The sequence below is a fragment of the Mytilus galloprovincialis genome, chromosome 14 (assembly GCF_965363235.1).
Source record: "Mytilus galloprovincialis chromosome 14, xbMytGall1.hap1.1, whole genome shotgun sequence".
Lineage (NCBI taxonomy): Eukaryota > Metazoa > Mollusca > Bivalvia > Mytilida > Mytilidae > Mytilus > Mytilus galloprovincialis.
Genome location: NC_134851.1, coordinates 31,360,249 through 31,383,619, shown reverse-complemented (window position 1 = coordinate 31,383,619; position 23,371 = coordinate 31,360,249). Strand labels below are relative to the sequence as shown.

General features: G+C 32.7%; 1 protein-coding gene across 1 annotated transcript; it reads left to right on the top strand.

The window, feature by feature from the left end:
- The first annotated feature begins 648 nt into the window (after window positions 1–648).
- LOC143059833 (prolyl 4-hydroxylase subunit alpha-1-like) lies at window positions 649–23,349 on the top strand. The gene is made up of 14 exons (XM_076233404.1): window positions 649–940; window positions 2,897–3,048; window positions 4,087–4,235; window positions 5,371–5,559; window positions 7,954–8,005; window positions 8,836–8,990; window positions 9,648–9,812; window positions 10,906–10,970; window positions 12,096–12,213; window positions 13,530–13,580; window positions 14,876–14,944; window positions 16,388–16,456; window positions 21,689–21,785; window positions 23,133–23,349. Exons 1-14 carry the CDS (start codon window positions 750–752, stop codon window positions 23,216–23,218), a joined length of 1,608 nt encoding a protein of 535 aa, XP_076089519.1. The 5' UTR covers window positions 649–749; the 3' UTR covers window positions 23,219–23,349.
- The last annotated feature ends 22 nt before the right edge of the window (window positions 23,350–23,371 follow it).

Here is a 23,371-nt window from a genome sequence, read left to right as displayed (position 1 = left end):
TTTAATATCAACTGACGGACTTGACAATAGAAGCTCGTTCTCTTCTAAATCACATGCAAAAGTACTGTTCAAATGACCACTTACATCTTTATCATTGTTTGATTTTCCGAATTATTATTTGTTCATCTTGTTTCTGTCTTTTAAAGCTCTGATTGACACAAACCTGTCATCTATCGGGCGCAATGTTGAGGTTGAAAAAAAGCAATTACTAAATAAGCGATCGAGCGCAAAGTAAAGAAAACCACACCGCTGTCCTTATACACGCATTTGCATTGAATTAATATTACACATTTATCTATGTACGTGTTAAAAGAAGATAAAAATCGATCACTAGCTGATTCAATAAATGATATCTCAGATAATTATAATATCGACTGAAGGACTTGACAATACAATTCGTCCTCATCTAAACCATTTGTTTGACAACACATGTTACACCCATCGTACACGTTCAATCCTCCAAGTCAATAAGGGGTACAAAAGAGGATTTATTTCATTTTACTTCATTTTTTATATAAATATTTTCACATTTTGTTACATGTATTGTTCTAAAAACTAGCTAAATGCATATTTATCGCTTTTTCATTTTGATTTTTTTTTAATACATATTTCGATTGGATAATAAATATCTAATCTTTCATTACACGCCGTGTCCCTTTCTATGTCCGCTGCAATGTGAAAAAAGTCAGTTGATTAATACATATAATTTTACACAAAGTGACAAAAAACGTATTTTAAAATATAATAAAATGAAGGCGAACTTAGTATTCTTTTTATTTTTGTTTAACTTGGAAATAAGACACGTTTTTACGGATTTTTACTCTTCAATAGCAACATTGACACAACTTTCTCAGAACGAACTAAAATTAGTGTCAGCCTTACGGAGATTTATAGTAGCACAAGAAAAACAGGAAGAGGATGTCGATAAATTTCTGAAACAGTAAGTTCTTTTTTTTATACTAGAGGTGGATTGAAAAAAGGGGGGGGTAGGGGGAATTACTGAAGCAGGACTGAAGCGGACAGTCAGTGCCCCCACCCCCTCTCTTATGGAAATTTCTGGATCCGCCACTGTATACGGTGCATATTTAACTAAATAAGGTATATACCACAAATCAATAACTTTAACTGTGAACAAACAAACATTTAACATATCTAATTTTTGCGATTAAGCCAAATGTATGCTTGCTTAATTACTTATGAGTTTGAATGTCTCTTTGGTATTTTTCGCATCTCCTTTACAAGATAGCGTATTTTATTGCTTTTGAAATGTACTACTTGTAAATGTTCTATAAATCCATTTGCTGCATCTAAAATAAGATACCACAATCACATAACTTACGTTTGTTTTGGAAACATATGATACAGTGACATGGGATGCAAAATTGTGACATGCACGACTATGTAATTATACTTCTATCATTTGCCTCCACTGTCTTTGAAAAAACCCAAACCAAAATAAATGATGCCAATGTCGAGGTACTTGCATGTGTACATGGCCCTATTGTTTTTTTTTCGGATGACAATCCATGTAGGCAAGAGTATAAGATGCTGTTAGATTAACTGTCTTGCATCATGATCATTGTTCAGGGTGTTTATTTGGTTATAATAAAAGAAAAGGAAATATGCAGAGACGACCGATTTTGGCAAGTGCGCTCTGTTGACTTAAATCCATGCCACGAATGTTGTAAGCACGCTAGTAATCGTAAGAGAGATCTGTAAATGACATGTGAAAATTTTCTATAGTAAAACTATGAGACGAAATTGTTTCAAATGTGTCATTGGTGATTAAACTTTTGCAACTATCTTTCCGATCCATTATACCCACTGATTATACCTTTCTGGTCTGTGTTTTTGTTAGATATTTCTCTCTTTGTATCGATCTTGTGAGTTAAGCACATTTCAACTGAATTTTTAAAGTTTTTTTTCTATGAGGGATGAACACTCACAAACATGTTTAGCACCACCCTATTCTTTAGGTGCCTGTCTCAAGTCAGAGACCTGTAGATCAGTGCATGGTTGGCAATGGTTCATACCTGTCATATTTGTTTTTTTTTTGTAAATTGTTTTGTTATAAACATGATAAATGAGTCCGTTAGTTTTCATGTAGGGGTCTGTTATCTAATTATCAACTATACGGTATGGGGTTTTCTCATTGTTAAAGGTAATGCGAATGCCTACAAATATTACTTATACATCTACTTCATGTGAACTTCGGTACCTAGGATAGTTGTCTCATAGGCAATCTGTTTTATATCAAAAGATTTTTTTTTATAAATTTCTCCTTCTGAACTTTCATTATATATTTTTCGTCCTGAACATGCATGAAATATTTGCCACTGGATTTTCAGCAACCAGCAGTCAATCAATCAATACTATTAGAGTCAGGAAACAATCTCTTCCGTTCGTCACCCTGGAATAACTTTCGCTCAAAAATCGTTGTTAAATTTATGTATTCAAACGAGCACTTATAACTAAACCGCAATCATTATGCTACAGTGTATGGTCAAGTCATCCTTAGAATCACACATCACGGATTTTTAATAATATCTTACTTCTATACTTATGGGATAATTGTGTTATAGCGACACCAAGCTTTTTTTTATTTATTTAGATACACAATTCCCCTACAAACCCTTCTTTTTAGACTTTCCAGTTACTAGCATTGAAACATACAGCAGATGACTGTACGTCCGTCCGTCCGTTTGTTATGATTTCAAGTTCAAACCTCAAAATGATCCCAGTTTATCTTGAGTTATTTGTATCGATACTACAGCAGTTGTTCACCCTAATTGTAATTACTTTTATTTCTACATTTAGGCCAGGGTTCTTTAGACAATGGTTCATTTAACATTGTTGTAATAAAATTTCAAAGTACTTTTGATTATTTTTTTTTTAGATTTTTAAGATCAACAGAAGGTACTGTGAGTGAAAAAGTAATAGACAACCCCATAGATGCGTTCCATCTACTGAGAAGATGGGTTGAGGACTGGCAGAAATGTTTCGATATTGTGATTTGTCCGGATTGTGATGTGAATGGACCACACATAGGTAAATATTGATCAAGATAATTCACAACCAAATAAACTCATAATAAATACTAGGATGAAATTTTGTATTTTCACCAGACGGGCGTTTCGTCTACAAAACTTTCGACTCATCGCTCGAAAAAAAAAAAGAGTTAAGAGAGCCATGCAAATAAAGTACGAAGTTGCGGAGCTTTGAGAACCAAACATTCCTAAAAGTTTTGCCAAATACAGCTTAGGCAATCTATTCTTCAGGTAGAAAAGCCTTAGTGTTTAAAAAATCAAAGTTTGTAAACAGTTCATTTATAATTATTACCATATCAATGATAATTCATGTCAACACACAAGTGCTGACTTCTGGACTGGTGATATCCTCTGTGAAATAAACACTCCACCAGCAGTGAACGGCTTGCCATATATTGTGACTAATTTCTTTGTTTTGATATTCTGACCAGAGGGATTTTAATATGGCATTTATGACTACAATCTTATTGTTATTCTGAAAATCAAATTAATTGTAGAGAAAAATAAAACCACTTTCTAATTTATATGATTCTAGACCTAACAATGGATGTGGCCTATAGTTTTCTTTCATGTACGTATACTTTGTTGTGCAAAATGAGTTTCTGAAATTATGTCTGGTGAAGATCCAATCATGGAATGGGATACTCTATTTGGTTCTGGACCGATATATATATATATATATATATAGATGCAACTAATTTCTTTGCGTTGATATTCTGATCAGACTACCATTTCAGTGTTACTCTGCTTGTAGAGAGAAATGCAACCACTTTGAAATTCAGTCTAATGTATATGATTCTAGACCAGAAATGGATGTGACCTATCTCTATGAATTGTTTGTTTCGTAGGGTCAGTATAAAAAAATATCGACAAATCAGATCGATTGAACCTTTATCATGTTTATTTATGTAAATAATATAGTATAATTTCTTATCTAACTTTTGGTCTTTTTGGCTTAATGTTGTTACTTTCTTTTAAAATAATTTTTCACTAGATGTTCTTAGTTATCAGTTTCAATTTCTGTTTTTTTTTCTTTCAGATTTTAATTTAACCCGAGGAATAGTCGAGAAGCGTATTGGTGGATGGCCACAGAAAACCGACTTAGATGCAGCTATCTCTGCCATATTCCGTCTTTGGAATTTTTATCAATTTGATTTACATAAGTTTCTCCATGGGAAGATATTTGAGGTAAACAAAGATGCAACTATTAAGCAATTGAAAGCTACGTTAATCTATTGTTGATCAGGTTTGATCTTTTAAGGAAGCTGGCTTGTCATGTTTGGATTTTTTGTCAGATTTTCGAAATCCTCTGGTTTTATCCATTTGAATGCCTTGAAATATTTTGCCCGGTGACCCCCATTTTTCTTTTTGTAAATCTTTTGCATGTATAAAGATAAGCTATCTGTAAAAGTCTTATAACATTTTAATTACTTTTTAACAGTTTTTGAGATCTTAATTTGTCAATGATAAAGCTATGAAAAGTCAAGAGAGAATATTTTCCCGCCAAAATGTCAATGGCTAATATCTCGAAAACAAGCACGGTGACCTATTTATTTTATTAGCTCTTTGGATTCATTTTTTAATCCCCTATCAATATAAGCTAGTGTTTTGAAAAGTTAATTACTTTGAAACTGAGAAGCGAGCTCCCTTAAATTTGAGTCCAACATTTTGAACTTGATGGTTGGATTAGTCTTCAGCATGAACAGCGTTTTTCAGCGTTTACGTCAAGAACACAATGACATCCCTAAAAAGTCCTCGTAAAATGTTTAAAATCAATTTTATATACATGTACCCTCTTCCCCCTTTTTTGCCAAGAAATATGAAACAAGTATAAATATTTGTTTGTCCTAATTGTCTAAAACACGATACCAAAAGGTTTTAGACAAGGATGCTTGCCGAGTGTTTAAAATAACTTAAGTATAACTGTCGGGAGTGGATAAATGTCAGCATCTCACGAAATATGATTGAAGCATATACCGGCGTTTCTCAAATGAGATTAAGGAAAAATGTAATCACATTTTATCTTTCTTGTTCATTGATTTGTTAAAATATTGTTTCTTTTCTATGAAAAAGCAAGAACAATTGCCATCATGAATAATAGAATTTCTTGTAATGACGAATTGAAAATATAATGCGACAAACCACATCTTGACTGAAAAAATAGCTGTCCACGTCAGGAAGAAAATATACAAACTGTTAAGGCCAAAAATTAGAGAGATTACAATACTTTGCAGTTATTTTAAAGTAAAACAGTATTCGTATGTTGAATGAAGAACGATACTATGTATATATACCGGTAAATCGTGTCCTTTTTTATTTTCAGTTTGAGACAGCACCATTTACTCCAGCCGATGTTATTTACATTGCAAACAAAGCAGAAGAATTCAATAATATGTACAACTCCATCCAATTCTTAGAAACCTTATTAGACGAACTAAAAAAAAGAAAGTTTCCGAACAGTCACGTGACTCCAACGACATTATCGAGGATAATTGCTGCAGCTTATAACAGAGTAAGCTTTGTGTATTATTAAGTCACAATTTGTTACGTCACAAATTGTATACTAATGTACGTAGCGGTTATAGGGTACATGTTCAATTTGGTCTGAACTCTCAAAGACAAAACAGGCCACAAGTTACGATTCCCAATTACATGCAAAAATTAACAAATATTCTAATATGACGTGCTTCTTTCGCTTTGTGATCAAACCCATGCTCTAAATCCAATAAAATTTGTTTGCACATGCGTATATTGACTTCTTCAGAAAAATGAATTTTATCAAATTATCATGCACTTAATATATTTTCTTAACTTTAAAACACGTTCAAACTCTAAAATGGTGCACATGATGTTATTAAATCATTTATTGTGACCGTATGCTTCTTTACAAACAAAAAAGGGAGGTTCATGGAAGAGCCTACACAAACGCTTTTACACTTATATGCTTGTTTTTGGCCCCTTTTTGGTCCTTTATTCATAGACTGTTTGTCCCATAACCCTTAAAATAAATCCCAACCTTCTACTTATCGTATTAAACATTGTGGTACAATTTCCAGTGGCGTAGCCAGGGTTGAAATGATGTGGATGTCTCGAAAAAAAATTTGGACCTTTTTATGCAGAAAATTATTTTTTATTTAAGCGCGTGTACTCCTTCAGAATTCCGACACTAGTAAGATTTTTGTTTAAATTCAAAATCCCTACCAATACATATATTTATATTTTTAACAAAATTTTATTGTTTCCTCGAAACTACCATCATTCAATTCATAAATTTTTTATGTAAAGTTTCTCACCCAATCTTATATTTGACATATAGGAACTGAAATGATTCCTCTTTCCAGGAATTTGAGTCTACAACCTTGGGTTTTTGATTTTTTTTATTACTGAGCTAAACGTTTTGCAGGAGACATAGAAATACCGGGCGTCCGATCGTCCGGTCTTGTTAGCACTCTTATGTGTACAATTCTTGTCAGATTAAGTGAAACTCATATCATATGCAATGTCTTTGACAATTTGGAAAATAAGTCATGATCAAATATTTTTAACCAGTTATGACCATTTAAATATAAATTGTAATGGAAATCCCATTTCATTTGCTGTGAAGCTTTTATTTCTTAAGATATTGAAAAGAAAAAAGAAAATGAAAAAAGTGCTTTTTTAGTTATTCCCTTGTTCCTTGTCCTTTAAAAGATAAAATATGACATGAAATGTGTTTGGCGGGGAACATTGGATTTTTGTTCTTTACTGATTGAAATTAAAATTAGTATTATTTGAACCTAGATAGAAACGGGAATTCATTAGCCTAGGACTTATCACAATCTATTACAAATTGATTTTTTCATCACGTCGTTAACCATGTCGCAATAAACGATTTCAGGATATGGTGTTTTAGTTGTTAGTTGCTATAGACAAATGAGAAGCCATCACTCCACTAAGTTCAATTTCAGATGAAACATGTCCACGGATCTGCGTATCAGTCATCTCCGCTTGCCTAAGCCAATGACGTAGATTTTTTTTACGACCAAAAGTTAACTTGAAACACTATTCTGAGATTCAACTATCTTGTTTACATAAAAGAAATTATCCTTAATGAAAGACCAGGCATACTGCTTCGAAAATGACTGCTCATATCCTCAGCCTTGTTATATTTGAATACTTCCGAGTTAAACTGCTGCTACTTTTTTCTTTTGTCAAAATGATGTGGATGCTTGAGCATCTGAGCATACATGCAAGCTACGCCACTGATTTCAGAGCAATTAAAATACTTACACAACTTATTGTCCTGAAACTAGATAAATGCGTATCGGACATAGAAATTACCTTAATTGTCCTATTCAGAATCGAAATAATGGATGCAAGCTATACTAAATTGTAGTTTTAACATGGGTAGGCATTGTATTCGTGTTATTTTAGCCCTCACTATCGCTTTAGCAAAATAATCACGAATATAATGCCTACCCATGTTAAAACTACGATAAAGTATAGCTTGCATCAATTATTTCTTAAGTCTTTCCATTGATTTATTCATTAATCTGATAAAAAGCACTGTGTTTTGAATTCAACAGGGGAGTAGCACCATCCTTAATAGCCTGTGAAGATTACTGATGCATACTATTACTATTATAGATTATCGTTGATCATCTCAACGAGATTGATTTTCTTGCTTGAGCCGGGACGGCAATCGAGTTTAGATGACCAATGATAATCTGTTTATCGCTATTTTACCTATGACAACGTTGTCAATTTCATGTCAATTTCGTTAGCAACGCCACGTGCCTGCTTAGTTTCAAGCGATAATTTTCCATCTCAAGCGAGAAGCGTGATATGAAAAATGATCACAAAAAAAGATCAAAGGAAAAATGCACAAAATAGCGATAATACTTAATATACGATGTTTTTGTTGTAGTATGATATGCCTGGGAAATCAGTAGAAATCTTAAAGGAATGTACAAAAGCAGGTAGGCATGAAAAATATTTTTCTCATGAATAAACGTTGTGATATAGCATGGCTCGTGATTAATACCTACAAGCAGTTAAAAAATGCTATTGATAACATTATTGATAATCATTTAGTACAGATAAGTCCATACAGTTGGTTCCCAAAGTAAGTTTGAAGAAAATACTGTTGTCTGTATTCTATTGGGTTCTTTTTATGAGGATCGAGTCTTTGATATTACACTAGAACTAATACCCAGTACTAGTAGCCAGTATGGTATAATGATATGATACTACAATGAAATACTATAGACATGTCGATTGACATTTGATCACATACTTATATTAAATTGCCTTTTTATATTAAGTTAACATGGCAGGAGGTTTCCTCTCATAACACAAAGCGAGAAACTTCTACTTTATAGAAAATGAGAACCTGAATAGGATTTGAAATAAAAACTGAAGAAAAGTCATACAATAAAAAAAAGAATAAAAATAATGGGGTGCTTCAATATAGAAAATAGTCCGTCGGACGGGGACGATAAATGACTGACCCGTGTTAAGAGAGAGCCACATCTCTTGCACGTTAAAGACACCCATGTAGATTTCGATAAAAAGCAGGCTAATGCCGCTACAAGGCAGCACTCGCATACGCAAAGTGGAAAGGGATTAATATAAGTTGCAAAACTTGTTTCCCAATCCACTATAAATAAATATGTTTAAACAAAAAATAGAGAATAATGAGCAAAATGTATAAAAAATACAGAAAATGGCTTGAAAATTTAATAATCCCAACCGAAACCCTCAGAAATTAAGAGGTCTAATTTGTTTCAAATATTTTTCTTTAACACAGAACCCGGAAATAAAAGACTACACAATGATTATGACTATTTCAAAACGAGGGCAGCAAGTATATCCAAACTAGAGAATGTGACGGCCTTTGATAAAGCAGAAGCAGAAGACAATATGACGAGAGATTATGAGAATTTGTGTAGAGGTAGTTTAAAGGTGAGGACACACACACACATATGATAACTGGAAATGAAAAGCAATGGAATGCTCGAATTGATCGGTATATTATGATCAGCATTTCTGTCAGTCTTTTTCATCAAACTTTACGCTTTATTACTACTATCGAAAGTTAATTCCGTAAACTGGACCCCTGTTGTGTTCTCTTGTCGCTACAATATCGGTGCGAAAATTCCGATGGAATGGCTGATCGGTTTAGTTTATTACTCTGCGCAATGTTACCAGTTTCGATCGATTTTTAAAGACATGACTTTGTGTACTTATCGCAAGGAATAATGAAGACTTATTTATATCATCGTTATTTTGATGTCAGAGTCCATAGACCTACTCTACGTGAATACAAATTTATATACCAGTGTTCTGTAATTGATGGTAATATGATTTACCATACTTCTATTATTCAAATGAACCTGATGCCCATTTTGATTTTAATTGTGTCAACATGAACATGACGTTTAAGTTTATCAACTTAATTTGTACCTATTGAGTATAGATTTTTGGCCCGTATATTTAGCTTACCTGGCAGTGAATGCTTGTACCTACCATGCTTGACATTTCCGTCCTTTCACGAAAGAAGTTTTCAGTTTGACTCATGATAATTGTAACTCTATCTTATTTGATTTTATTTTATTTCAGAGTCCTAAAGAGCTGTCAAGACTGTTTTGTTATTATAAAGCAACTGATGATCCATTTTATTTTGTAAAAACAGAGCTAGCAAATTTACAGCCACGAATATTTCTATTTCATGATATAATATCTGATGATGAAATAGGATTTTTACGAAACATAAGTGAAAAACAAGTAAGTACATGTACAGATCAGAACATGTCAGAACAAATTTTCAGTTACTGCAAGTAATCTCACATGTTGCCCATAGACACATTAAACTCATCCACATTCTGCATGACCTACTTCGGTAATATTTGAAATATGCAATTGCACCACAGTGATCTCAATAATTAATATTCATTCAGTTACCTCTTTGAATTTTTATTCAGATTTTGGTGTGTGTTTGATTGTGTCTTTACTTGTTTTTACCTTATATTCTAGTTATCTAAGGGTTGACTTCAGATTAGGGTGAAGGTTGGTGCCTTTTTAAACGTTTAACTCGTTGTATTTGTTTGCACATGTCATAAGTCAGAAACCTGTTGTTCAGCGGTTGTGGATGGTTGATATTGGTCATGAGTGTTTCCTGTTTCTTGTTTCCCGTTTAAAAAAAAAAAATCAGATTAGACCGTTGTTTTTAATGTTTGAATAGTTTTACGTTAGTCATTTTGGAGCATTATATAGCTTGCTGTTCGGTGTGAGTCAAGGCTCCGTGTTGAAGGCCGTATTTTGACCTATAATGGTTTAGTCTTTTTAATAATTTAGAATTGGAAGGAAATTTGTCTTATTGACACGCATACTACATCTTCTTATATCTGATTAAACATTTATTGTTATATTGAACTAAGATTTTGTGACAACAGGTAAAACATTATTGTTTAGATGTTTTTTATCCAAGAGATTTTGTTAATTTTGTAATGTTTTGTAATAGTGGAAGTAAGGCTTATGTAATGAACAATCATAAAAAAAAAACACCATAGTCATAAAATACTAATGTATGAGTGTCTTCATAAGCCGGCTTTTTAAGGGATATACAATTTCTTTTTTTTTCAACTTTTTATACAATTTTCTCTTTCGTTATATCTTAGCATCTATTCAGCTATACTATTCTCTATTCTTCACTTTTTGGACTTTTTTTCATTCTGTTTTTGTTTTCAGTTGTATTGGCCTAATATTCTCTTTTCGTTTACTATACACCCCATCCAGAATCTCATAAAGTATACTCATATTAGAGTTACATTTGATCTCAGAGTGAGTGTCCAATTACGCTGTATTTATATCATTTTAGTTATCACGATCTACAACAATGACAAAGCAGGGGATGATCGGTTCAGAGGACAGAATAAGTCATACGTAAGTAATATAGAAATACATATTTACACGTGACGATCTTTGGCTAAATCTTCAGTGATTGTTCTTAAATCAAGCTGTTCTTCCTAACAAGATGTGGTTGTTTCTGTTATTTCGGTTATGTCCTTTTTGGTTCTTGTATAAAACGTTTACGTTTAATCTTAATTGTACAGTAGATGGATATACACCTTATCGCTAATCCCGGCTGACCCGGCCGCTTGAAGTTTTGACGCATACAACAATCACTTTTCCATTGTGGCGTCAGATATTTTGTTTAAAGACGTCAACATTTTACGAGAACCTGTGTGATATCCAGTAATGGCGAACAAATAGCGATAAGGTGTATTCTTCTTAGATTAGAAAATACACACAGTGAAGAGACAACAACGCAACCAAAGATAAGAAAACTCAACAAGGCTACCATGTGGTCTTAAATGCATCGACAAATTTCGACACCGAAAGGTTGGGCTTCAGCAGGCCCTTCAACAATAATGTTCTTATGTCGTTTTGGACATTTAACTTCTTACGTATTTGATTGTTGATTAAAAGTTTTGGATTGGAGCGTTCCTGAAGGTAAATAGAGGAACTCGCTTCGGATGTACTAAATTTGAAGAAAAACAATTGCATTTTTATTTTACATCTAGGAATTGATCATTTGAGTCGGAAAAAACCTAAATTTTAAGAAAAAAATTATTTTTTTTCAATTTTGGATTTCCGACTGTTGTTTGTCTTTTCATCGTTTTCGTTTTCATTTTCGAACAAATTTTTTTGATTGTTTACTTGTTTTTGTCCTTTTTTTACCCCCACTTCACCTCCGGAAAAAAATGGTGGACAGAACACTGTCACAAAATCATGAAATAGAGATCATTAATTTTTTGGTAAAATGAAAAAATGAAATACAGAACATGTAAGCTACTCAACATTTCATTACCTTTACTAGTATTAAAGCATTTCAGACATGACATTTCCTCCTGATTTTATGAGCCAACATTTTTAGCTTCAGTGGTGTCAAAAATAATAAAACGAATGATCCCGAACGTGTTGGTACTACCATAAGGTCAAAGAGATTGAATCCACTTATAGATCGATACATTGATTTCTTTTAGCTCTATTTTTTTATCCAAACAGTGCCTGGCTGAGTGATCTAGACTTTTTGGAATTAAAGAAATTGACTTTCCGAATAAAACTTATAACAGGACTGGAGACAGAGTTCAGGACACGTTATAGTAATACTGAACAATATCAGGTATATACTTTCTTTAAAAAAAAGTAAAATCGGACTGCTGAATTGAGCATCAAATTATTTTTTGAAAAAGGTATATTTCTTCCATATATTTTTCTCCTGCTTGTTCACTTTTAAATACTCTGCCAAGGCCAGTATGATTTTTCCAATCACATTAGCGTCCGTTTTCTGTAGTAGATGCCGTACATCTGCAGATGAATTATTACCAATGTTAATTCAACTGATCGGGCGGAGCTTACGTTTTAATTTGCATATGGACAGTCTATTAGAAGATGTGTGTGATAAGGATGCATTCCGTTATAACTATTATTGATGTCTAGTCACCTATCAGTATCACCAAACGGATATACAAATGAACTGAGTGTATGGTATGGGACGAATAACTGGACACTTCATTTATGAGTTTATCCCAAAACACCTGTCTATAGATGATGGACTGGTCTATGATGACCGAACTGGTTAAACCCCGCCCAGTCAAGTTGAATAAATGAAGTAATGACATATACGATATTTAATGCTTCAAGGATCTATACCCTTAAATGCCAACTGTCTTTTGTGTTTTTGGAAAAAAACCAGAGAAGATAAAAAGGAAACATTAAATTTAAAGATCAACAAAAAAGAGATTTCAATCATGAATTCTATTCTAGTTTACAATGTTGCAGAGTGTACAATGTACATAGACTGTCTATATATATATATATATACAGGTGAGCGATTGATTGATTGATTGTTGGTTGCTTAACGTCCAGTGTACAGGTGAGCGACACAGGCCCTCTAGTGCGTGTAAATTTTTCTGCTGTTGAATTGTTTTTTATCTAAATTGTTTTATTTATATATAGGAATACATAAAACCTTAACTTTACGACCAATTTTATAGTTTAAGCTTTGGTTTGTCGACTCTTGTTTGTCTTTACGCCGTTCCTTATTTAGTATCAAACAATGGTCTTTGGCTGTCCCCTTGTCCCTTTACACTTTTGAGCACATAAAGTTAAACCATATGTCATATTATCAATAATTCAAACAGTCATGACTGTTGTTATACACCTTGTTCTTGAAAAAATCACAAGAATAAACGCAGATTAGCTATTTCTCCAAGATAACGAAACATGATAACTTTTTTATATAAGAGAATTAACAATACACAAAGACTATCCACCATTGGTAACTTGGTTTAATAGTATAGATTGTGGAAACAAGAAATTGTTCTCACTTTCGCAATTTCTGCATTAAACACTTGTTAAAGATATATTCTGCACTATATACGAAATGTTTTAAAACGTGTGTGTAACAGCTACTTTTAGGAATTATTCTATTTCTAGATTCTTAATTATGGCGTCGGAGGAATGTATAAACCACATGTTGACCCGCTGGTGAGTTTATAATTTACACAGAATAAAAACTTAATATGAATCATTTGAAATTGACCTTCACATTATTCTTTTTTAATTCTTCACCAAGAAGAGCCATAGGTAAATGCTCGTAGGCCTTTAAAACCATTAGACCCGATCAAATGTTTCTGTAAGTAGCGAAGTAGCAATATTTAGTGTTTTAAATAGGTTTTTGGGTTTCCAAATGATTTAGGCACGTGTATCACTAATTTATGCATTTCTTGTCGAAATCCTCTGGTACAGAAAAATGATAACAACGTTAATGTAATTGGTTTGTGAACAACGACATATGAGTAGTAAAAGTATTTATACATATATTTTTTACCAATAGAAAACGACCGCGGGCGGTGGGGGTTGATAGCTACTGATTAACAAAACAAAACGTTCACATATTTGCTTGATCGATAAGCATTTATTAACCAGGGTGGTTTATTGCCAATATAATTTAAACAGTCATGACTGTTGTTATGTATACCTTGTTATTGAACACATCACAAGACTAAACGTCGATTAGCTATTTTTCAAGATAACGAAGCATGTTAACTTTAATGTCGTGGCTGTGAGTGTTCAGATCGTGTCAATGGATGAAACACTGCATTCAACAGTTGAATCCGCCTTTATATTTTAGGAGGACCAACATGTCTAACATGTGTGCAGGTTTGTTTCAAATCAGGTTTAATGTTCGTCTCACAATTGTATATTGGAAACGTCTAACATACTTTGTGCCTGGTATCCAATGATAATCAAACCGATAACAAAAACATCACACATGAAATAATGTAACAAATGAAGTAGAACAAAACACTAGAACAAGTTATTTATCTTTTTTATTGTTGTAAAGTATCAAGAGCACCTGAGCCCCGCCTTTGTTTTTTTTTTTGGTGTTCATATTGAACTTTTTTAGTTTTCTATGTCTTGTTTTGTGTAATTTTGTTTGTCTTGGTATTTTTTTCGATTTTTACTATGATGTTGTCTTCCGCTTCTTTATGCTGACAGAAATTATATATTACACTTGAGTTTCACTTGAGATTTACTACTTGTATAGATTAAAAAGATATATCAAAAAGATAGGCAACATATATCAACATATATCAAAGGGACTTTAATACTTATAAGTCACCAATACCAATAAACATGCCATGGCAAACAAGAGTTAACAACAGAATTACACAAAACACAATATAGAAAACGAACTCCATCATAACCACAGTGGATCTCAGGCGCTCAGGAAGAGTAACAGATACGGCTCCATATGAATATTCTGATTTTTGTTACAGTCGGAACGTTCCATGTTCCCAGCAGAATGCAGAGGCTCTGGAGATAGAATAGCCACAATAATGTTTTATGTGAGTAATAAAATGAAATAAACACTAATTCATGCATATAATTTGAATTAAGGTGGTACCTAACACTTTCACTAAAATTAATTTGGCTGGTTTAATTTTCATAAAATTTTGACAAAGTTTTTACTTTGACCATTTAACAAAAATATAAAAAATATAAAAATATCAAAAATTTTGAACCAACCATTTTATCATAAAAATTACACTGGTTATATAGCAGTTTGACAAATACCAATTTTGATCATTGAGAAACTTTATGTTCCCTTTACAACACAACGTTATTAAAACGTTTAGCTGACTTTACAGAGTTATCTCCCTGTAGTGTTAGGTACCACCTTAAAAACGGTTAGTTTAATATGAATGGATTCCAAAATACAAAATATGTGGTTACTGTTCAGTCTATAGGCAGATATTCCAACTGCAGACACTATACTTGCATTTTTATTACATTTTTTTTTCTATTTTCAATATTAGTCAACAACAATCAATGCCTGTAACATTTACTTTGATATATCAAGTATACAAGCAAAACAATCAATCACTATTCTTTCCAAACCATGACTAATCAGTTCTTCACTGATAACAATACACAGGCTGATCCATACAAGATTTACCGAGAAGATAATTAACGAGTAAACGAACGGAGGTACATGACTTAACAATGTTTAAATCAAACATTTCAGATGATAAGATTCAATTTAAAAATGACCGTCTTGGTTTACAATACATTTGCTTCTCAGATTTGGATATGGCAAACATATATTTCCTATAAAACACGTTTTGATTCAAATTTTTGAGAGTAAAATAGTTACAAATAAATGGAATATTCAGGGTACGATAACAGTCTGACAGTTAATCCATCGTGTCTCTTATTTTTCAAAGATTGATTCAGAGTGCTTATGTATATGTTAAATGTACCATATTGGTTTGCATTGATTATAGTCAAATAATTGAGGTGCTCTATTTACGTAACATCAGCTAATCGGAGCAAACAAATATTGGTATATATCAGTGGACAAAAACGGTCGTGCATACAATTCTGCCTGATTTAAAGATGATTTCAATTCAAAATTAACACGATAAGTTTAAAGGTTAACTGCAGAAAAGCGCGTCGCACGCATGGAATTTATAACATGTAGTTTTCATTATTCTGGTAACCTGAAATTGTTTGGGCTTTTCTCATTGTTGAAGACCGAACGGTGACCTATAGTTGTTAATTTTGTGTCATTTTGGTTTCTTGTAGAGAGTCTCATTGGCAATCATACCACATCTTCTTTTTTATATGAAATTCGATGATAATTGTAATATGAAAAATGATGGTTAATTGCTGTAACTGCCGAAAACAAATCTTGCATAACAAACACAAACAAATAAGTATTCAATGTTTCATTTACTGAATATTTCATGAACAAGTATAGATTCACTGTTTACTGTTGTATTCTACAGCTATCACATGTGATGTATGGTGGAGCGACAGTGTTTCCCAACATAAAGACAAGAATTCCTGTTCAGAAGGTAAGTTTTTGTCAAAATGTCTGTTTTGTTCACACATCGTTGTAATTATAATGGAATTTGATGCGACTGTCATACAAGTGAGAGGTTTAGCTCTATAAAACCAGGTTCAATCTACCATTTTCTTCATTTAAAAAGGCCTGTACCAAGTCAGGAATATGACAGTTGTTGTTCATTCGTTTGATGTGTTTTATCATTTGATTTTGCCATTTGATTAGGAACTTCGGTTTCAATTTTCCTCGGAGTTCAGTATTTTTGTGATTTTACGTCCTCATAGCAGGCTTCATAATTACAGCAGCAAACGTTCAATTATATCTTAAGTTTAAAAGAGATAATTTCTAAGATCACCAGTCGGATTTGATTGGTTCGTTTTGTTCAGTCTTGTATCATTTTACACATTAGATATAAGGTAAATGGAAACTCAGAAAAAGTAAAACCTTAAGAGTTCAATTTGGTAAATAGGTAAACATAGATATAAGAAAATGTAGTATGAGTGACAATGAGACAACTCTCTATCCAAGTCACAATTTATAAAAGTAAACCATTATAGGTCAATGTACGGCCTTCAACACGAAGCCTTGGCTCACACCGAACAGCAAGCTATAAAGGGCCCCATAAATTTTAGTGTAAAACCATTCGAATGGAGAAACAAACGGTCTAATCTATATAAAAAAAACAAGAAACGAGAAACACTTATGAACCACATAAACAAACGACAACAGCAGAACATTAGATTCCTGATTTAGAACAGGTGTAAACAAATGGAATGGGTCTTAACGTTTTACCAGGCTCCAACCTTCGCCCAAACCTAAAGTAAAAGCTCAGATAATTTGAATATAATGTTAAACAAGTGAAGACACAATGAAATGAGGAGTTTTATGTGGTGCAATTGCTAAGAACACAATTATCCCCCAGAGTACAATCGTGTTGACGTAAGCTAGCACTTGTTACAATGCGGCCTTCGAAAATGAGGTTAAAACGTACCAAACCTTCCCACCTTATCTGAAACAATAGTATAACATCACAACATAGAAAGTTACACTATAGATTTAAAATGGTTTACTCCAATCAAAAGACGTTGTAGCACAAGTGATATCACAGAAATAAGAACATATGGGATGAATAATTAATTTAAAGTATTATACATCTCTTCATATGCATTAAGGTCGGACAAACACATCATAGGAATATTCAAACTTAATTGAAGTAAACAATAACATATGATAAAAGGACCAGAAAACAAACAGCAGCTCACAAAACACAACATACAAAGATAGCGACTGGTATGCTATATTTCTGCGTAGTTGGAAAACAAAATGAAACTATCATACTAACAGTACAGTCAAACACAAGTGAATCTTCTACATATATTATAATTGATTGTTGCTTAGGCTTTGCTTTTAAAGAATCGTTCACTAATCATTATGTTTTCAATTAAAGCAGATATCAAACCATTAGCTGGAATTTTTTTTGTAAGTCATGATCACCAATTGACCGCTTTTGTTTTGTTTTTTACACTCTAAGTCTCACCATTCGTGTATTGTATATAACCTGAAGTGTATGTCGTTACCAAAGGTACCAGGATTATAATTTAGTACGCCAGACGCGCGTTTCGTCTACTTAAGACTCATCAGTGACGCTCATATCAAAATATTTATAAAGCCAAAGTTGAAGAGCATTGAGGATCCAAAAGTCCGAAAAGTTGTGTCAAATATGGCTAAGGTTATCTATGCCTGGGATAAGAAAATCCTTAGTTTTTCGTAAAATTCAAAGTTTTGTAAAAAGGAAATTTAAAAAAAAATGACTATATTATTGATATTCATGTCAACACCGAAATGTTGACTACTGGGCTGGTGATACCCTCTGGGACGAAACGTCCACCAGCAGTGGCATCGACCCAGTGGTGTAAGTCGTTATCAAAGGTATCAGGATTGTAATTTAGTACGCCAGACGCGCGTTTCGTCTACTTAAGACTCATCAGTGACGCTCATATCAAAATATTTATAAAGCCAAACAAATTAATAGATATTAACTCAACTAAATCCACTGAATTAAACATCTTAAAATCGATCAGAAATAGAGAATACAAAACATAAATATTATGATTTTTTTTCCGGATAAAAAAAATTAATCCAAAAGGGATACCTGTCCATGACAAACCAGTGCATGCACAGGACAAAGCACACTAAAAACAGAACAAATCGGCTTTAATGCTGTTCTTCATCTCAAAATCACATTGAAGCATTCAACACGGAGCAAATATAAAACTCTCAATTGACTGCAATAGTTATCAAAGGTACCAGGATTGTAATTTAGTACACCAGACGCGCGTTTCGTCTTCATAAGACTCATCAGTGACGCTCATATCAAAATATTTATAAAGCCAAACAAGTACAAAGTTGAAGAGCATTGAGGATCCAAAATTCCAAGAAGTTGTGCCAAATACGTCTAAGGTAATCTTGCCTGGGATAAGAAAATCCTTAGTTTTTCGAAAAATTTAAAGTTTTGTAAACAGGAAATTTATAAAAATGACCACGTTATTGATATTCATGTCAACACCGAAATGTTGACTAATGGGCTGGTGATACCCTCTGGGACGAAACGTCCACCAGCAGTGCAAGTCTGAACAAAATCTAAACAAACTGATCGCATGCTGGAGACTAAAATGTCAAAATGTGACCAGAAAAAATTATATGGGACTAGTCTATTTGGATGACAATTCTTTCTTTCAGTCCATGCATGCTGTTGTTTGTATTTGAGAGTAAATAATGCAATGTAGCAATCAGTTTCAGTCAACGAAATAGTATATACCTCCTTCAGGTTGTGGTCCAAATACGTCTTGTGTGCAGTGAAAACAGCATAAGACGTTGTTATTTGTTAATATAATGCAAAATTGAAATAAAGTGTATATGTTGTGTACAAGTTATCATTTTGTACAAATTATAATTTGTACAAAAAGAATGTACAAATTATAATTTGTATTTAGACTTTGTACAAATTGTAATTTGTACAAATAGTGCCTGTACACATTATAATACAAAATAAGCCTTAATTTCATTTATAACTTGTACAATATTTTACATAGAATAAGTTTCAAATCAAATGATAAAAAATATTTTAGTTTTTAATTACCAATCAATATGAAACACACTGATAACTCTATTTACAGTACTATACAATTATATACAATGCTCTTATTCGTTGGAGCAGGTGAGCGAACCATGACACCTTGAATTACACAATACATTCTGCTTTTTGCATTTACACTTTGAATTGTTACAACCGCCTTTACATTTGCAAGAGAGATAACCCTGTCCACCAGTTTTCCTTAGGGAAAGTTGTAAATTCTGGAATTGTTGTAACGGACAAAGAAGAATCACTAATTGATTCTAGTTGGTTTCTGCTTAAGACTCCTGATAAATTACCAGCTATTGTCCCTACACGATAGCCAAAATTTACTACTTCCACAACAACACTGTATATTCCTCGGATCGGTCAGTGCTCGGTCATACTGTGGTATTGGGATAATAGCATTGTCTCAAACAGATAACTCACTTATTTTCTGTTTTGTATTTCATGGACATCTGCTTGGATTTGTTGGCCAGAGAATGCACGTTTTCTTGCACGAATGATTGGTGTTTCGACTTCCTCTGATACAACTTCAATAGTTGTTTCAGTTTCACTATCAGTCACATAATCGTAAGGTTCTCTTTCTGATTCTACTGATTCAGCATCTGTGTTTTCATTCGTGCCATCGATCTCAATTTCCCTGTTCTCCTCTGAAACCTCTTTGAACACTTTCTCAAAATCTTCCTCAGTTTCAGAATTTTACAAACGTTTCTTGGGCAAAGAAGATGAAGATAAACCTATCTTTGGGTCAGAACCAAACAGAGCACGATAAGGCGATTGATCAATTACTCTGTGATATGATATACCTTTCTGAAATTGTACGAAGCGCAAACCTTCAGACCACTGTTGTGTGTCATTGTCATTCATCCATGATATGAGCATTTTATAATGTCTGTATTTGCTCTTTCTACAGACCCTTGACTTTGGGGATGTCTTTGTCGCCCATGAACTATTACTAATTCTGACAATAACGATCTCAGTTCAGTGATTTTATGTGCAATGAACTCTCTCCCATTATCGCTTTGGAGGATATTGGGTGCACCAAAGAGACGAAAAATGTCAAGTAATGGATAAGCAACTTCAGCAGCTCTCTTTGATTTCAGAGCTCTAAGCATGCTAAATTTGGTAAGATGGTCTTGATATGTGAATGACCAGTGAAAAGGAGTTCAATTTATAACCTCAAGGCAATATGAATGAATCAATATGACTTTCGAAATAGCATTGAAAACTTTTTATAATGAGTATCAACACATTTTTATTACAATAACCATATGATAAATTATTGTACAAGTTATACGTGAAATTAAGCCTGATTTTGTACAAATTGTAATTTGTACAAGCACTTTTTGTACAAATTATAATTTGTACAAAGTCAAAATACAAATTATAATTTGTACAATTTTTTTGTACAAATTATAATTTGTACAAAATGATAACTTGTACACAACATATACATGTCATTAGTGTTTTTGTTCCTGTCTGTTTTAAAGGTGAATCGAGTTGCTTTTATATTATATTTGAGTTGTAAGTGCTTTCGCTTTTATTTATGTTGCTCATACAGATTTTATAATTATCTGTCCTTTGTCGTGGAAAACGTGCTCAAAATTCAAAAATTCTTATTCGGTTAAGTTTCTCAGTCGGACAACTTAAATGACCTATATTCTGGTGAAGTTGAAATCATCCCTGCTTGTCTTTTTCATTTTTAGCCATGGCGTTGTCAGTTTATTTTCGATTTATGAGTTTGACTGTCCTTCTGGTATCTTTTGTCCCTCTTTTCTAGTCGTATATATATTAGGTCATGTCCTAGGACTAGACCAGATTCGAGTACCAATCGCTATTGAGTAATACTAACTGACTTGATATGACTTATAAAAAAGAAGGACATGGTAGATAACGTTCTTTCAACCCTTTTTAAAGCACCTATGATTTCCACTGTTGGTATTGCTCAGTCTTAATTTTCGTTGTTGTGTTTTGCAAACAATTTTTGTCGTGTCATCGTTTGTCGATTTTTATATGGCGTTGTTAGTTATTCAACTTATGAGTTTGAATATCTCATCGGTATCTCTATTTTATCTAATAGTAATCAAATCATATTAATCTTCTCAGGGTAGTGCAGCTTTTTGGTATAACTTGGAATTGAATGGGGATATAGACCAACGCATGTTGCATGCTGGATGTCCTGTTCTTGTTGGTTCTAAATGGGGTAAGTATGCAAAATATTATGCGAAGATTGTGTAAAATAATTCAATTATTGTAGAATGTTCATGATTAAAAAACCTAGCATTTTTTGTGGTATATTTGTCTTATTTGAAAATATCATGTGAAATTGTTCATCTTTTTTTATTATTATAAAACATGGTACAAATAATGTTCCACATAATTAATTACAAGCAAAAAGCAATTTCGAAAAGAAGGTTTCGTGTACTTGTTTTCTAGCTACTTGTAAAATTCAGTTGAAAAATGGATCTTGAGCGCAATATGTCAAAGTTTAACGCCAGAAAAGATAACATTAACACAACCAACGTTATAACCTCCCCTGAATCGTATAGCGTTTTTGTCAGACATGAATATTGGTATTTTCTTGTTTAACAAATCAACAAAAAAACTAAATCTGAACCAGGAAAGAGATACAAAATAGAAAATGTCTTTTTATATGTGTTATATTAAAATTTTGTCTTTGGCAGTGAATGTTGTTATAGTAAAATTGTGAATTGCCAAAGACAAAATTTTAGTATAACATATGTATTGTTTCAGAAACTCATTTCGGGAAAAACCTCTATGACGAACACATAAACCTATTCATTTGAAACCATTGTTTTATAAATGAAATCGTGAATTACACTAGTACTTCATGATCAGCTGCACCTAAATAGTATATCAAATTCATCGGAGGTAAAGATTACCTGAGGAAGTTGGACCTAAATATCATAAACATTTCTTAATTGAACAAAACAAAAGGAAATATGTTATATACTATAGTATTCATATGTACTGACACTGAGTAAATGAAAACGTGAAGAACTATATGACTTACGGCACCTTGAAAGTATCGATACGTGCATCTAATGTAAAATTTGCCTGAGGTTGTTGTACCTAGATTTCCTACACATTTCCGAATTTAACAACGCAAAATTAAGAAACAGAAATACATTTATACGATAGTTATCATGTTAGTGCTATATATTCACTGACACTGAGTTGATCAAGCATGACGTTCTAGGTGACCAACTACACCCAAATTTTCCGAATGTAAAGTTTGCCTGAAGGAGTTACAACCCTTTATTTTATAATTATTTTCTTTATTTAACCTACACTATATTTCGAAATAAAAAGATACATACTATAGTATTTATCTTAGTGTCATAAGCATTAGCATTAGCATTGAGTGATGATGCCCTACATTTACAGAACGAAATGTCCACTATCAACTATTGACCCAGTGATGGAATATTGATAATGCAAACGTACTTGCAATTATATTTTGTTCTATGTCATTCAGAGTGGATTAAACTGAGATTTTATTTCTTATAACAAATCTAACAAATTTCAGTGAGTAACAAGTGGATACGAGAACGCGGACAGATGTTTAAAAGACCATGCGGATTGAAAAAGAAATCAAAAGAAAGAAGACTTTGAAATTTGTATTAATTTTAGCTACTTGTTTATGCTTTATATGATTTATTAAAAAAAGAAATATCAGTTATCATTATTCACAACTATTTGCTACTGAAACATGTAATTTTATCATTAAAGAAATATAACATTGATTATGTATTACAATGTATGTTA